The sequence below is a fragment of the Biomphalaria glabrata genome, chromosome 4 (genome assembly GCF_947242115.1).
Source record: "Biomphalaria glabrata chromosome 4, xgBioGlab47.1, whole genome shotgun sequence".
Classification (NCBI taxonomy): domain Eukaryota; kingdom Metazoa; phylum Mollusca; class Gastropoda; family Planorbidae; genus Biomphalaria; species Biomphalaria glabrata.
Genome location: NC_074714.1, coordinates 55429825 through 55446852, shown reverse-complemented (window position 1 = coordinate 55446852; position 17028 = coordinate 55429825). Strand labels below are relative to the sequence as shown.

The window sequence follows — 17028 nt, the reverse complement described above, 5'->3', positions numbered from 1 at the left end:
ATTGTTTCATTTCTATTAAACACTATCAACAGTAGGCTACACACCATATCAGAATGATAAGACACACAATGTCAATGTCTTACATAATAGATCATAATTATAACGCCCACTATATCAAAATAAGCCTGCAAAATAATTTAAGAATGATAAGGCACAGCGGCCAGCCGCTTTTCTGTTCTTTTAAGTCCCTCGACTTTCGTCGTAGAGTTCTGTAGAAGTTTGCGAAAACCAAATTCTCTTCACTTGTTCTGGTCAGCAGCTATTCTTAGCAGAGAGAAGTCGGTCCAAGGTCCATTCTTTTACGTTGTCCAGCCAGCTGTTCTTTAAGACCTTTTATTATTCCCTCCTTTTTACCTTTACCTATCCCTTAGTCTGTTGGACCGTTGGGGCACCAGGCAAGATTTATCGACCGTCCTTCTCCATTCCTCCCTTTTTTTTTGCCTTGTTTAGGTACTCCCTCCTCTGTTTCTTGAAAGATGACTTTTGATAGCGAGTCATGTCTTACAGTATGGCCTCATCTGATCGGCTTCGGCATCTTCACAGTATTGAGGAACTCCTCCATTTTTGTTTGCCTGAGTCTTGGCCTGTGAAAGGACAAACTGATGTTTATTCTTTTCCTGGTATCTGATACCCAATAATTGTCTGTAGCGTTTGCTCTCAAAAGGCTTGAATTCTTATTTCAGACTCAGCGTTCAGTGTCCAACTTTCTCAGCCATATAGGAGGGGATAGAGAAGTGAATATTAGATTTCGGCCTACACAACAGTTTTTATTTAACTTGGAAGATAATGTTACTCTTTCAGATTTTCCACAGTTTGCTCATTACGACGGATGCCAAGCTAAAACGGGTTTTTATCTCTTTTATTGATCCCCCATCTCTTGTTATGTTTGACCCTAATTTAATCTCTAATGGTTGGCCATTCAACTATGCACCATCTTGTATTATCTCCACCGCTTTTTCGCCATGATTTCCTTGTTAACTGCTGAAGCTGCTGCATTTTGAAGTAAAATCTTGCACCTGGTCTTCGTTTTCTACAATGTGGTCTGTATCATCTAATGAACCTGAGATTGGAAATAGGCCAAGCTAGAAGTATACTCTTCTAGAGTTTCCATCATGATATATGCTCCAGAAATATGTAAAATTAAACAGAGCTGGACAGAGAAGGCATCTTTGCGGCACTTCTATGAATGTCCCAAAACTTTCTCCAATTGGGGTTGTCCAGAAGTATTGAGCTGTTTGGATTTTGGTTTAGGTTTTGATAACATCGAAAATGTTCTTGTCTATTTTAACCTGACTCGTCACTTTTCTTTCCCCCTATTAATGTCATTAGAGTTTGGGGGGGGGGAGGACTCGAGGGGCATCATAAAATTCCCGAAATTCAAAATCTCAGCGAGATTTAAACCTGAGATCGCTCGATTCCTAAGCAATGTGCTTTACCAGATACCCACCACGCCCCCCTGTACAATGATAACTAAATTTATGTATGTTAATATTATTCGTTGTGGTATGTTTATTGGCTTAATTATGGCTGCCAGGTCATGTGGTATGCGCTCTGGACTGTCGTAGGTTCTAACACTGCTCGCTGCCATCCTCCGTCGCCCTGCGGGAGGTTTGAACTTCACCTTCACCTATCCTTTAGTCTGTTGGATCGTTGGGGGCACCACACAGATTTTTCAACCGTCTTTCTCCATTCCTCTCTGTATTTTGCCTTGGGCAAAATCTGAATGAACGTCCGAAGCATGTAATAAATATATAGCATTAAACCAGTGATTCTCAAAGTGTTCTATATAGACCCCCAGGGGTCAACGAAGACTTTCAAGGGGTCTACGAGACAAAAAAGTTTGGGAACCACTGCATTCAACGAAGTTAAGTCGCTTAGTTTTACTCTGAAAATGATTATCTAAATTACAGACTAGAACACTAGCTAACGAGCCGGAGGTTGGAGAAACTTTTGTGTCACACACGATCTAATTTTAAAACAGATTTAGTTTAATAGTACCATTTCATTGACCTTCCTTCTTCTTCGGCCCACGCACCTTTCTTCCCTCTCACTAACGTATGGAGGCCCAGCAGACTATTTGTCCTGCCGCGAGTGTGTGTGTTACGTTTGACCCAAATATGTCCCTATCCATTTTGTACCATCATTTGAATATTAACAACAACAAAAAAAAAGTGAAAGAAAAAAAAATTGTTAAAATAAAATAGAAAAAAAAGTGAAAGAAAAAAATTGTTAAAATAAACTAGAAAAAAAAAAGTGTTCTCATAACATTTTGTTTCTACCAACCACTACCAGCACAACATATCAGAATGATAAGACACACCGTGAAGTGCAATAGTAAGCTGGCATAATAGATCAGAATCGTAACGCGACCCATAGTAAGCCTTAGAGGCGCGGTGGCTGACTGGTAAATCGCTTGGCTTCCGTACCGGGGGTCCCGGGTTCAAATCCTGGAGAAGACTGGGACTTTTCATTTCGGGATCTATAAGAGCACCTCTGAGTCCACTCAGCTTTAATGAGTAGGCCTACCTAACATTTGTAGGGGGCAAGTAAAGGCGGTTAGTCGTTACTCTGGTTACATGACACCCTCGTTAACTATGGGCCACAGAAAAAGATGACTTAGAACAATCTGCCCTATAGGTCTGAAAGGGGAACTTAATTTTTTTTTAATTTTATCTTAAGCTTACATAATACTATTAACAATGAAGTCTAAATTTTCACAGTAAGTCTACATAAAATATTAGAGCGATGGAAAACAACCTATTCAAAGTACAAAATATAACACATTAGCAAACAAAATATACAATGTAACCTATCTTTTTAATTAAAAACAAAGCTTACGTGAGGGGAAAAACCCCATGTTTACAGTTATGTATCTCAGTAATGTAATATTTATTTCCCTTTTTTTTCAATATCAAACTCAATTATTTAATTAGCTAATTAATCGATTGGTTGATTGATTCGTGTTTGTGTTAGGAACAAAGAATAATTGTGCAAAGTTTCAACTTGATCTGAGAACGGTAATTGGGAGAAATGACGTCATCAACATTTGTACCAAACAAACAGAATGAGTTGCTATAAGCTTTGTAAAAAAAAAAAAACTATTGTTGACCTTCCTTAATGTCGCGTGCTACTAATAACTTGGTAACCAATTTCGAAAGTTTAGTATTACCAAGAATGTTGAAATAGATCCTCCCCCCTCCCCTTTTTTTTTTAAAGGAATAGAGTCAATAGACCCGCCTGTTTCTTGATTGACTCTCACATACGTGTACACGGAGTGATGACTCCTGATTGCTTGTATCATTATAAAACATCTACGGCACTGGTGAAGGACTACTTGAATAAAAGATTATTTCCGAAATAACCTTCGCCTCCGCCTACAATTGTTTCACCAAACTGATAACATTTCGAGTGACCTAGGCCGATGTTTTCATTAAATGATAACACTCTGACCAACTGTTCAAGGACCGTGTGTGACATGGTATCTTGTTATCTCGTTTATCTAGCCTCGTCCTAATGGACAACTTCATTAGTACTTCGTTAGTACTGTATCTACCAAGTTATCAAGAGCAATAAGACACAAATCTCACAAAGTTCTGTCGTGACAATTTTTTTTCTCTCTTTTTGCCCGACATATTTTTTTTCTCTCTACGTAGGAAATGAAGACTGAATTAAGCACATACTAAAAGAGAATCTCATGAAATCTATAATCGGAAGTAGAAAGAAAACAAAGTTCTGTGGCATTTTACGTCTCGAGAGACGATCTTTTCCCTTTGCAACTTCTTGTGTGATACACTGCTGCGATCACAGGTTGGGCATATGTAATCACCTGGGGCAGTTGCACTTTCACCCTTCTTTCTACTTCTGTTGTGTATGGCATCTGTAATCTGGCACGCTTCCTTTATGCTCGCTCTCCATGCGGATCTATCCAGTGCCACTTTTTACCAACTGCTAGTGTCGATTTTGTAGAGCTTCATGTCGCGTTTGCATACATCCGTATACGAGTATACCGTAAAAGTGGGCGACCAGCGGCTCTCCTGCCTTCAGTTAGATCGCCATACAGAATGTCTTGTGGAAGTCGAACTACTGGCATTTTATGAACCTGGCCAAGCCAGCCAAGTCGTCTGCTGCTGATAACACTTCTGAACATGAACAAAGAGCAGGGATGGAGTTACCGCTAGGCAATACATGCTACATAGAGACCTAATTAAGAAATATTTAGCACTGATATATATACTATCTGGACTAATAAAGACCCTGTATCTCAAATAACTTTGGGCCTGTGTCTCTAAATACGGCTTTGTGAAAGCGATTATCAATTTTGAAAGATGAAGCAAACACAATGATAGGTATGTTTTTAAGTGTCTGATACAAATAAGACGTGAATGTCTTAAAGATGACGAACTAATCGTACGAGGATATGAAGAAGAGTTATAAATAGTAACATATCCTTTACACACCTGTTAAAGATAAGGCCATTTGTTTGCGAGAGTAGTTTTCATTCGGGTACAAAATGTAAGAGCCGTCGTCTTTGTACGGGCTTTCCAACTACTGACAGTGATGTTCAGTAAAAAATTACATTCAACGCATATTTCAGTATTTGTTTGATAATTTGAAGCCATCAGCTGACAATATTAAAGTTGAGTTAGCATGTAGGTCTTAGAATTAGTTCAGTGAGCGCTCTAACTTTTACATTTAGGTCCTTTTGGCAATGTTCATATATATAGAACGACTATGGTTCAAATCTAGAACGACTATGGTTCATACCTGCAGAGCTGTTTTTCTTGCAACTGTAGATACTTATTGTGGAGAGATATTCTCGTCTCTATGCAGCGCAGGTAAAGGTGGCATTGTCTGTGGTGTTAGAGAAACCAGATATTTTTTGTTTGGTTTGCTTTTCCTCCATAGATGAAGTCATATAGCTTTCTTTGTCACCATCTGTCTCCTCATAGTACTGTACCCTCTAGGCCAGCGGTTCTCAACCTTTTAAGCTCGGCGGCCCCTTTTTTACAATCTCCACTCTGCGGCGACCCCCATCCACAAGCAATAGAAGAATAGACAAAAACAATCCATATTTTTGATGGTCTTAGGCGACCCTTGGCAAATCGTCAATCGAACCCTTAGGGGGTCGCGACCCACAGGTTGAGAACCCCTGCTCTAGGCCGAGGGTTATGTCTTTCCCAGTAGTAAACATCGATGTCCACTACTTTGAGGTCCCGTTTGATTCTATTTATTGGAGTTAATTAAGTGCAATATTTTATTATTTAAAATAATTTATATTGTGGAAAAATCAACATACTATTAATATTAATCTTTATTATCGATGAGCGAATTTGTGTAACAATTTGTGCATTTAAAGATACATTATAATTATAGAAAAAAATTAACGTTCACACTTGTTTCACTCAAACGTTAGATGTAAAATGTTTACATCAGGTACATCATTTTCTATTCAATGATTTAATTGTCAGGGGCTATTTTTGTGTGCGTATGTTTTTATAAACGGGTAATTTGTGTCTCCTTTGTGATGGTAAAACACAAAATACTTTCCCAGAGTTTTTTTTTTAATTTCAAAAATCTTTTTAGCCTTCTTACGAATTATGTAAGCATGGTAAAACATTGACAGACTTTTCAGTAAAGGGGGACATTTGTCTTTGTAATAGCAATTTTTGTTGCCGTTGTTTTTATGTTTGTGATACTATCAGTATTTGCAGTAAAATCTAATTTATCACCACGGCCAAGGTATTTAAAAGTTTGCACTATTTCATACACTCTCTAGCCACAGAAAAAAAAAATCCTTCGTTTCACTACGAAAATAGATTAACATTTTTATAAACAATCTGTAACAATGTTTATCTAATCTTATAAATTACAGACGTAGCCTACGGCATGTTTGTTAAAGAGCCCTTTCAATCTACTATGCCTTTGGTTTTCTGGCTGATTTAGGCAGACCATTTCATGCTCCAATGACTCTGTAGAAGAATGAGCATTTATACGAATTAGTCCTAGCATATGGTATAAGAAATGCTGCAATATATATATATAGATTTTTCTAAGTTGTCCAGAAGGTTTGATGCTACGCCCCTGATGCTAAAATGACCTCAATAACACTCTTAAGAAAAGGGGGCGGGTCGGAGTGTTCACGTGACAAAGTCCAGATTTAATATCTAGCACGAGATGTTGACTAGTTTAAGCAGTTGAATCTACAGATAAAGGGGGCGTGGCGACCGACAGCTGATCGAGGCTACTGTTTGGTTTTTATTGAAGCCTCTTTTTTTTTTTCTTCTTTGTTGTTGTTGTTCCACGGTTTGTATTTGTTTTATTTTTACACCTCCTCTCTGTTTCCCCTTTCCCTTGACTTCGAACTTTAGCCCTAGACGATCCACAATAGCCACTATAAGTAGAGGCAATGTGTAGTCGACTTTAGAAACTACAGTCAAAGCAACTGTGACTACACACGCCCGGTGTTTTGTATAATAGTTTATTACTCTAGAGTACTCTAGACTAGCGGTGTGTTGATTTGTCGTAACAAAACTAAATCTACACGTCGTGTTGTATTCGTTATGTTTAATGCAAGGATGCCTAAGTAAGTAGATCTAAGTGCTTCATTAATAATATGTAGATATATTCATGATTTAACACCAGGAAGACAATTATTTGAATAAAGTGTGTACTACCGCTCTGGGCTAAGTAGGTCAAGCGTAACTTCAAAAGCAAACACAAGATATCCGTGTGTATTGGAATGTCACTGAATGTGTAAGTTGACTCATAAACTACACAATGATAACATGCAATGTACTTTACTCTAGTCCAACTCTTTGTCATTTAACTTTTCGAGTTAGCCCTACTCATAGTGAAAGTTTTACCTGTCATGCATGCAGTAATACGAAAATAAATAAACCTAACCAATAACGGCGAGGAGCGCGTTGCTTTAAATTGTTATATATAATATGGCATATGGGTCTATAGATCTAGATTTTTTTCCCCATAAACCCTTTATTGTAAAAATCAATCGGGGACCATTTCAACTACCCCAATGAATTGAATGTTGATAATACTAAATCTTGTTTAATAACAACTAATATTACCTAATGAATAATTGTGAGGCCTATACTTTGTAAAACGAATTGGCTACATCATTGTTTTAAAAATAAATTTATTTTGCAGCCATGTTTTATTTATTGTTCTTTGATACACATTTGACAAGATCTAGACTATTTCTAGACTGTCTAGATCTATGTCCAAGTAACTTTCATTTGGCTACTTACCTGATAGAAGACCCTCCCCCTTTTTTTTTTTAATCAACACATTACAACCAAAGAAAATAAATTCAAAATGCATTTATCTCGGGGGTTCTGTTCTGTGTCATATCATCTGCAACTGAAAATAATTTTGTTTGTTTCTAATTCAAATGTATATACTATATTCCTTACAGGTTGAAAAGTACCATGACTTATCTTCAGACTTTGACAACTATGGAGTATGTCATTGACCATCAAATAGACAGACTAGGTATGTTGGTGATATTTTTATATACACACACATATAAGCCTAGATCTAGTAAGCCACTAGGCTACTTGTTTGTTATCAGAATCTGATAGGGTGTAATACTATGTACTCATTCTGCCTAATTGTCATAAGCTACTGATTTTTTTCCTAAGGATTGACTCCCTTTCAGTGTCAAAGGCAGCAGAGGTTTTAGTTTTAATTTTCCATCTCTTTACTTATAGGGATATTAGTCTACATCTCTGTACAGCACAGTATACATTAAAATCTTTTGTTGTTATATTGATAGAAAAATTGATACTTATTATAGATTGTCTTTTTCTCTCGTTTCCTCCAGAGAGTGCCTGTGATTGGGACATGAAAAGATATGTTTACCTCCAGGCTCTTGAGTGTGATGGTTTTCTTCTAGACAGACTAGAGCAAAAGATGAACACAAATCAGAATCTCATCCAATTTTATAAGACTTTGCTAAAAATAGCATATAGAGAAAGGAATGTAAGTTGATGAGGCAAAACCTCTATATCTAAATCTCTCTCTCTCTTATATATATATATATATATATATATATATATATATATATATATATATATATATATATATATATATTGAAAGGTACATACATCTAGATAGGTAGATAAGCATAGATATATATTGATTGATAAAATACAGATAGATAGGTAGATTAATGGATGTGCAGTGGTAAACGCTTGTCTTCCAAACTAATTTCCCCTGGTTTGAATCTTGGTTAAGACTGGGATTATTTATTTTTGTAATCTTTAGGGCAGCTTTGAGTCCATCCGAATCTGTTGGGTAACTGACATTAGTTGGGGAAAAGTAAAAGCGGTTGGTCATTTGCTGACCACATGGCATCCTTGTTAACCGTAGGTCACATAAAGACGACCTTTACATCATCTACCCTATATAAAACGATGTCTGAAAAAGGGAACTTCACATACTAAAGTAGATTAACATATAGATAAGTAGATTGATAAAATACAGATTAGATAAATAGACACACTGATCAATGTATTTATAAATATTGATTCTATGTTCATAGTCTAAGTTAGGAAAACATTTCTAGTTCTTTAACAAAAGAGAAATGTACATTTTTAGCTATACATACATATGTCAAATCTCAGACTCGTCAGAAAGAAAATTCTCTCCATTGGGGGAATGATCATGAACTATAACATTTTGTCTAGTCTATTATCTTTATTTTTTTTTTAATTTGTTTTTATGATAAATGCAATATTGATATACTTCTAAATGTTTAAATTTACACTGAAATGTCTTTAGTTCTAATCAGATTTTTTTTTTTTTTTGTAACAGAACCTGTTGGCTATCATACAGAAACATCACGACCAACTTCTAGACAAATCTAAAACTTTGCAAGCTAATGTTCATCCAGAGAAAGCTGAACACAAACCTCTGTACGACTCTGACTGTCATTGTCAGTTGGCAGCAAAATGCCAACAAGAGATGCCCCCTTTGATCACACCAGTATCATTACCAGCATTCTCCTCAGATGAAATCTTGATTGCATCTAAAACAAAATATGAGCTTCGAACCTTACGACATTGTGCTAGATCCAACAAAAGAAAAAAATCTATGAAGCATTTAATTTTCCAGACCAGGCCAAAAAGAACTCTAAGAAATCCTAATTCTTTTGAAATGGAGGATCATTCTTGATAAGAAATACAAACGTGGCTTTACCATAGAGAATTTTTTAAAACTCTATAAAATAAGGACGCAGCTAATGCATTTGGCCAAAACCTACTGTCTGTATCAGTGTATACAACAGAACCTCACTGAATGTACAAATATGTACAAGAGAGACCAAGTGAATTATTACTGTGTACAAGGATACAACAAAAGTGATTGACTACTGGACATTGATTACCCATACTGCTTACAAAAGATCCCATCTAATTGTTAATACTTACAATAAAAGATTCTCGTCACTAGCTATGGAATACTCTAGCTATTGTAGCTATTGGATATTTCCTAGCTATGGTGTACTATAATAATAAAGCATTGTTTTTTATTCAAAATCTTACAAATCTGTGCTTAATTTCATGTGATTATGCAGGCAGTTGCAACCTGCATAATTTGCCACTTTTGATGCAAATAAAACCATAGTACACAGGAGGTCTTAGTAAGTTCTCATTTCATCTTCTGCGCCTGTCTTCAGCAAGAGTCCTACAACTTTCATGAGATCTCTGCAGCTGTCTCTCCAGAGGTCAACTAGCAGTTATCCTTTATTCCTGTGAGGGAAGAATTGTGCCTGAGTTGATCTCACCTAAAAAGATAACATTTCCATCCCCCGTATGGATTAATTGTCTGACCTAAAATATCTCAGCGCAGTTGTCAAACAGATGTACCTCTACACTGTCCACACAGAGCTCTACCCTACCTGGTTATTTGTAAGGTAGTCTTAGGTAGTCTTGCAAGCATACGCTTAATATTGGGAGCAGATGCCTTTGGTGGTCATGTTCAAGGAGCTCTAGGTGTCTCTTGTGGCAATTGGACATATCCCAGCTATTACATAGCTATTGGCATTACTTCAGCTTTTTGCCAATTTCCTAGCTATTGGATATATAATAGAACTCAATAATACCAATAGCTATTTGACACAGCCAATCTATAGAACATTGAGTTTCACAAAGTCATTGCAGACATACTGCTCAAGTACATTTTTAATTCTAAAAATAAAGTTTTTACAGAACTTTGATATCGTTTTGCACAGCAACAAATGGAAACAAAGATCTTGTGATCTGTGCTTTCATTAGCCATGAGTGGATATTTTACTTTGGTACACACTAGATCCAACTGTTGGTTGCAAAGATTATTTATATTTTAAGATTGACTTGTACAATGTTGATAAATAAATTTTGATACAAAATAAAGTTGATTTTTCTCCACTTTATAAAACATATTAGGAACAAATAAAACTTCAACACCAGGTTTTAATATTAAAACTTCTCAAAAGGGTTTTGGTCCCATTTCACAAATAGTACAACAATGATGAATATTCAGTGGAACAGGCGCGGTGTGGATAAAAGTACATATGCTCGGACAAATTTGTACAAGAACTTTTGTCTTCCCTAGTGCCATTATAGAGCATGAAATAGGATGCCTGAATCAGCCAGAAATATCAATGACTTAGCAGAGTTTTAAGTTTCAGTTTGATAATTGAGCAACACTTTTTAAAATTGTTCCACGGAAGATGTACAGCAAAGACCTACTAGAATTAATGGGACATTAAGTCCAAGGTAGAGGGAAGTACAGAACATTCCATTGGAGAATGCAAAAAAAAAACTTGCAGAAAAAAAATTATTTCTAAAACTTATAGGCTATCTCTTTTTTTAAACCTGTCTCAAGTAGAATCACTTGACCAAATTTTTCATCAACCCAGCCAAGCTTAGATCTCTGCTTGCAACCACATTGAATGCATCCCTCCTGAAAATAATGACTGCAGCTCTGATACAATATCATGTCCATGTCTTCAGAAGACCATCAATATCTAATGTTCCTTAGATATATATATATTTATATATAAATGTTACAAAAAGCAGATTATTTCCTCTCTGATTCCCAATTATCACTATGAAGTATAGGCCTACACTTGATTTATACTGGCTTAAGTCTTTTTAAATCTTCATTAAATATATCATGCTTATATAAAGTTTTCACAATTAATGGTGAAAATAACAGGTTCACTTTCAATTGACCAAAAGTTGCTTTTACACCTATTTTGAGCACTACCGAAGTAAATGGTAAAATCAGATTTTCATTAGTGCTGTGTTCATCATCATCATCAGCACTCCTTTGAGTTCCTAATGGAACATAGGGCCTCGACAAAAACACGCCACTCTCCACGGTCTCTTGCTAGCTTTTTGATGGTGTCCCAGCTCTTCCCGGTCTTCTCTGCTTCTTCAAGTACACTGCGTCGCCATGTTCTTTTTGGTCTTCCTCTGCCTGTCTTGTTCCCTGGGGGTTCCACTCTAAGGCCTGCCTAGCTCTGTTGCTGGTATCTTTTCTAAGGGTGTGACCAATCCATCTCCACTTCCTCTCTAAGATCTGCACTTCTATATTTTTTTTTATATAGAAGTGCTGTGTTAATGAGATCTCATCTTGATAGACTGATAAACTGCACAAAAAGCCAACAGAGGCTTGTTCCTTTTGGCCACTAAAATGCTCATTGCTGAAAGATATCAACAGAAGAATAACCAAGAATCAAGAAGGAAAAAAAAAATCATTTTTGTTTTATTCTGTCATTTCTAAAACAATGCATAATACTTTTGTAGTGAGTTACATTCACAGCCCTCTTATATACAAAAATAAGAAAACAAACATTGATTGATACAGAATGACTTACAAAAAGTCACTACCATGGCTAGAGACAAAGTCTTCAAAGCTAAGACACTGAATACAGAGACATATAGTGACATAAAGGAAGAGAGATTGACAGTCTTAGATTCAAAACCAAAGATTGCAAAACCATATCCAGCATGGTCTCTCGGTTAATGCTATTAAACATTCACACTCCATTCAGACTTTGTTCTTAGAAATTGGGATGTGAGTGGCATAGACCTCGTTGGCTATCTATCAAGGGGGGCTTGAGTTCAAATCCTGACTTGAGCTGTGTTGTGCTTGCTGAGCACCTAAAGGCAGCATGGAAAACTTCTCCCAGATACCCCCCTCCCTTAAGGGTCCACAAAAGAGATTGGACCATAGTGCACTGAGCATGCTTGAAGCATGAAAGTAAAAAAAGTTATCTTTTTTACAACAATGTGTCAGGCATGAGAAAATTAAAATTTTGACAATTCTACTGAAAATTTAAAACATGGTGTGTTGCTAGAGTGAAAGTGTAGCAATACAGTAATTTAGATGTGTTAGTAATGTGTTGTGCAATGTACTAATATAATTTTAAAAAGATTTACATCTTGGCATTGCAATATCAAATATTCTGTTAAGCCATGGTTCTTGTTAATCAGGTTTCACTGTATAAAATAACATCTGTTTAATACTTAATAGAACATTCAGCAAAACGAATGTGATGTTAGAAAACAAATATCTCTAAGAGTTTAATTGAAACAAAACAAAGATTACTGACCTATGTACAAACTGGCATAGAATATTACTTATTCATGGGTAAAATACTAGCCAACATAAAGTATGAAACTATTGAATGTATATGCAGAGACACAGATAAATAGAATAAACTAGACAATTTTATTGAACTATTTTAATACGGCATTAGATCTAAGTGTTCAAAACATTTAAGACAAAAGAAAACTTATGATCGTTTTAAGAATCTAAATACAACACAATTCCCGTAGCCTTGATCCATACTAGAACAAAGAAGGAACTATTCTTTGTTTTACTGTTATTATATTTTTCTTAATTACTTCATTGGAAATCATAAAATAATATCTTTTTAATTTGGCTGACATCACTTTATATTATTAGATTTAAGATTTTTGTCAAAATCTTAAAAGAAAATGAACATTACCAGTATCCCAGCGAGGAAAAAAAAACTACAAAGAAAAAAGAAATTACCTTTTTTTTTTTATCTTTTTAAAACTTGTTTTTAATTTGATTACAAATAATAAGCCTTGTCTAGTCTATAGATCTATATATCTAGGTCTGTGCATGTGACAAAATCAATCAACCATACACATATGATCAGCACTAACTACATGATATGATAAAAAGTTTGTGTAAGGCAGTCAGAAATATTGATATAGAGGTCAGTGCTTCAACATAACAAAGCCAGTGATTGCTCTTGAGTTCACTAAATAGGTCAAGAAAACAAATCATGTTACATTGAAAGTTATCAATAATAATACACATTCTAGTCATACAAGTTGGGTACAAGTGTACAAATTGAATAAATTAATTATGTACATAATAACTCCATCATCCTTTGACTATTTTTTTGAACTTGATAATAATATCAACCAGGCATCCTATCTAAACACAAGCAGAGGAGTCAATAAGGATGCAAGCTTTGAGTAAATGTATTACAATCAGAAACTCCTCAAGTTTCATGCCATTGAAAGATGTTTAATGGATGGGCAAGAATGGCCAAAATGTCACTGACATTTTCTTAAGTAATAAAACTTGGGGCTTATAGTTACTAAATGCCATGGCAATAATTGACAGCACAATAGAATAGGTAAAGGGGTGGCTATCTTGGAAAACTACAGGAAATGAATGTTGATAACTTGCAGAGCAATTGAATAGGTGGAGGGCTGATGACTTATAGAATAGGTAGAGAGTTGATCATTGGGAGATTATAATCAGAAACAGTAAGGGAGGTAGCTTTACTTTTTATTGGTTGAAATAGGAAGAAACATCAAAAAAAAACAAGTCACATGACTAATACTAATCATCTTGATGGTATACATACAACTACAAATGTAATACTTCAATGTAGTCACAAATTTCAACATCATCTTTCAATTTGTTTTATGGCACAAAGAAATAGAAGAGAAAACAATCAATGCTATAGATAAAAACAAACATTGGGTCATTCCGATTCCACAGATTGCAATTCTAATCTAATGTCTATTATAGTCTAACAGCAAACATAAAATCAAATGTTAATTTGAGACAAAGGTTCTGAAACAGCAGAATGTCCCCCTCTCTCCCCCTTCCAGAAAAAAAAAAAAATTTCAAACTATCTTATCTTCTTATCTTATATAATACAGACATTACTTCAAAAAAAGAAGATGATTACGTCCTACGCGTCATGCATATTAACCAATGACTTAAATTCTGCCAAGTCACTGGTTTTCCTGGCTAGCTCAGGCAACCCATTCCATGTAGATGTATTTCATAGGAATAATTTAGAACACATTTTCTGGGTTACTGAAAGTATTTGTGTGAGTTGCATTTAAAATCTCTCCAATGAGTACCGTTATAAGATTGAAGTTTAATAGTGTCAATGACTATGCTATTAGGGTCCAATTATTTCAATGTTTTCATTGTTCTAGCTGGGGTCGTCAGTGTTAATAAAAACCCATCTTCTCTGAAACAGTCTTTAATAAAAATCCAGCACTTGACATATGCTTAGGCTCTAACTGTATAGTAGATGGGATATGGTAAAGCTTATAAAGGCAATTAATCTAGGAAATGTATAACATTAAAAACCCATTAACTTTCAATACAAAATGATCCAAAAGGCTTTGGTTCCCCTTCTAAATGATTCAGCCAATAAGCAGGTGCCAAATGTAACGGTCAGCAAAAATAGTGACCACAAGGGCAAGGTTGAAAGAAGGATGATAGAGTAAACACCCCTGCAGCTACAGCATAAAAGAACATCTAATTTGGGTTATGTGTGGCTTGGCTACCTATGGGGGTGGGGGGGAGGGGGGAGGTGCTTGAGTTGGAATCCAGACTGAGCCAAATTGTTTTGCTGAGCGCCTAATGGTAGCACTGAAACCTTCTCCCAGATACCCCCCTCTCCCACAAAAGAGATTGCAATGAACAAGATATAAGCATGATACATGTGCTATACAAATTTTAAAAAATGTTTAACATTAATGGGTTACTCCTTCCAGTGGGGAAATTGAGTAACCAATGCTGATCTTTTGCAGTACTTTGAAGATTAGACTAGATTGACAAACAAAATTCAATTCTGCATCAGGAATACTAATAAAATAAAAAGACAAAATACTGATTCAAGTAATACAAAGTGATAAAACTCTCCACGTTAAACTTTTAAATATATAATGAATGGCACTATTTATGGTTATGTTGCTTCTTCTATAGAGACGATGACTCAAGAATATATTATTCTATATTAGAAGTATATCTTTATACCAATATGCTATAGCCAGGGGTAGCAATGAAGAAGAGTTCTAATTCTAAACCGAATAAAACAATTGTTTGGCTTTTGAAGAATTCTACCTCTAACCCAATAAAACAGTTTTTTCGCTTCTGAAGAGTTCTAGCTCTAAACCAAATAAAAAAAAAATGTTGGCTTCTGAAGAGCTCTAGCTCTAAACTGAATAAAACAATATCTTAATGTTAATGAAACAAACAAAAAAAATCCAGACATTTAAAAATTTTGTTTTCCCCTTAAAACTATACCAATGCTTTGAGAAATTTAAAATGAAATGAAGATACAAGAATGAAGGAATGTTATTTTGATTCAAATAATGCAAGGAACTCTTTCATTATTGCTATCAAATGAGCTAGGTTTTTTTTTTAACTTAAGCCTATTCAATATATAGAATATATACATGTATATATAACCAGGATATGATGAAACCATCTACTAAGTTCCATATCTTAAATACTAATCGATTAAAAAGCCTACAGGATAGTTCATATGACCTGCTCTTTTTACTGTTCTGTATGAAAATACAAACACTTGAGAGCTGTCATGTTTGTATACTAACAAACAACATTATCACATCTTCCTGCTTAGAAGCTCATTTTGTCTCAACACAACACAACGTGTCTGTACATGTCTACTATAAGTTTGTATGTGTGGTCATGTTTCTGACAAAGTTGTCTCCACTGACCTAGAAATGCTTGATGTTAACCATTATCAAATAATTAACTTCGATCATGATACATTTGTGTTGTCCCAGTTGATTGGATGCGGCTAATTACGACAAAACTTAAGTAAACACTTGAAATAGAAAATGATTGTAAAATTAATTAGGATTTAGACCGAATTCGTTCATTATTTCGCAAATTTTATAATTCTTTTTAGCTCTCAGAGCTGCACATAAAAAATATTTTGGGCTTAAATACTTAAAATCAATCTTTAAATGCCACTATGTATACATATTAATTAGACATTATAATGGACACATTAGATATATAATAGTTACAGTTGTCAATCAATATAAGTGTCACAGTAGCTTTAAAACATAAAATATCAGATCCAAGACTTCACACAGCCATTACTGATTGTTCATTGTCCATCAAAACATGCTTGACCAAGTGCTACTTGAAAGGAATGTAAACTCTGAAGCCTATTACTTTTTCTCTTTGACTGATTCATAGTGTTGCACCAACATAGTACTATCTTGGAGATCTCTTCCTTAAGGATTCCTGTATACTTCTGACTACCTTGTAAGGATCAATATTGACATTGGTAGCCTGTGAGGGAAAAAAAATACAAACTTTCAAAAGGAATAACTGAAAGTTAAATGTAAAAATACAAGTCATATAGAAATATTACAATATTATTTTTTAACCCATTCCATACATTCATATTATCTATGATGTGTATATAAATATGAATTGAAATTTGCCCCTGCAAGACATTAGCAGGAAATAAAAAGAGGCTGCAGTTGGGAAATTATAATTTAATTAATTTATTTCCCATGTGCAAATCTGATTGAAATTTAAGTTTCTGATATTTTGGCATTTTTTCCTCATTTCTAGTTTTGAAGTGAATATCTCGGATTGAGAATTTTCCTTTAATTATAATTATTAGCTGTCAGATGTAAAAAAAAAATTGAAAATAGAAATATGATTTTAATTCAAATGATAAAAGTT

General features: G+C 35.0%; 2 protein-coding genes across 9 annotated transcripts in view; one reads left to right on the top strand and one right to left on the bottom strand.

Moving 5' to 3' along the window:
* Window positions 1–6183: 6183 nt before the first annotated feature.
* On the top strand, window positions 6184–10409 carry LOC129925720 (uncharacterized). Of its 3 annotated transcripts, none has more exons than XM_056025923.1 (4): window positions 6184–6303; window positions 7433–7509; window positions 7841–7998; window positions 8833–10409. In XM_056025923.1, the coding sequence occupies exons 2-4, from the start codon at window positions 7446–7448 to the stop codon at window positions 9190–9192; spliced, it is 582 nt and encodes a 193-aa protein (XP_055881898.1). In that variant the 5' UTR covers window positions 6184–6303; window positions 7433–7445; the 3' UTR covers window positions 9193–10409. The 3 variants fall into 3 exon arrangements, with proteins under 3 accessions (XP_055881898.1, XP_055881896.1, XP_055881897.1); XM_056025921.1 differs by lacking the exon at window positions 6184–6303 and adding an exon at window positions 6347–6583; XM_056025922.1 differs by lacking the exon at window positions 6184–6303 and adding an exon at window positions 6610–6753.
* Window positions 10410–11750: 1341 nt separating this feature from the next.
* Window positions 11751–17028, bottom strand: part of LOC106066092 (uncharacterized) — a 45950-nt gene continuing 40672 nt past the window's right edge. For all 6 annotated transcript variants that reach the window (XM_056025917.1, XM_056025918.1, XM_056025915.1 and 3 more), the window contains exon 13: window positions 11751–16626. In XM_056025917.1, the coding sequence (XP_055881892.1) occupies window positions 16549–16626 (78 nt within the window). In that variant the 3' untranslated portion in view covers window positions 11751–16548. The remainder of the gene's footprint in view (window positions 16627–17028) is intronic.

Coding starts and splice junctions, on each gene's coding strand:
- LOC129925720 (XM_056025921.1), top strand. CDS start 6,561: ATGTTTAATGCAAGGATGCCTAA. Junction 6,584..7,432: donor TTTAATGCAAGGATGCCTAA/GTAAGTAGATCT, acceptor TATTCCTTACAG/GTTGAAAAGTACCATGACTT. Junction 7,999..8,832: donor TAGCATATAGAGAAAGGAAT/GTAAGTTGATGA, acceptor TTTTTGTAACAG/AACCTGTTGGCTATCATACA.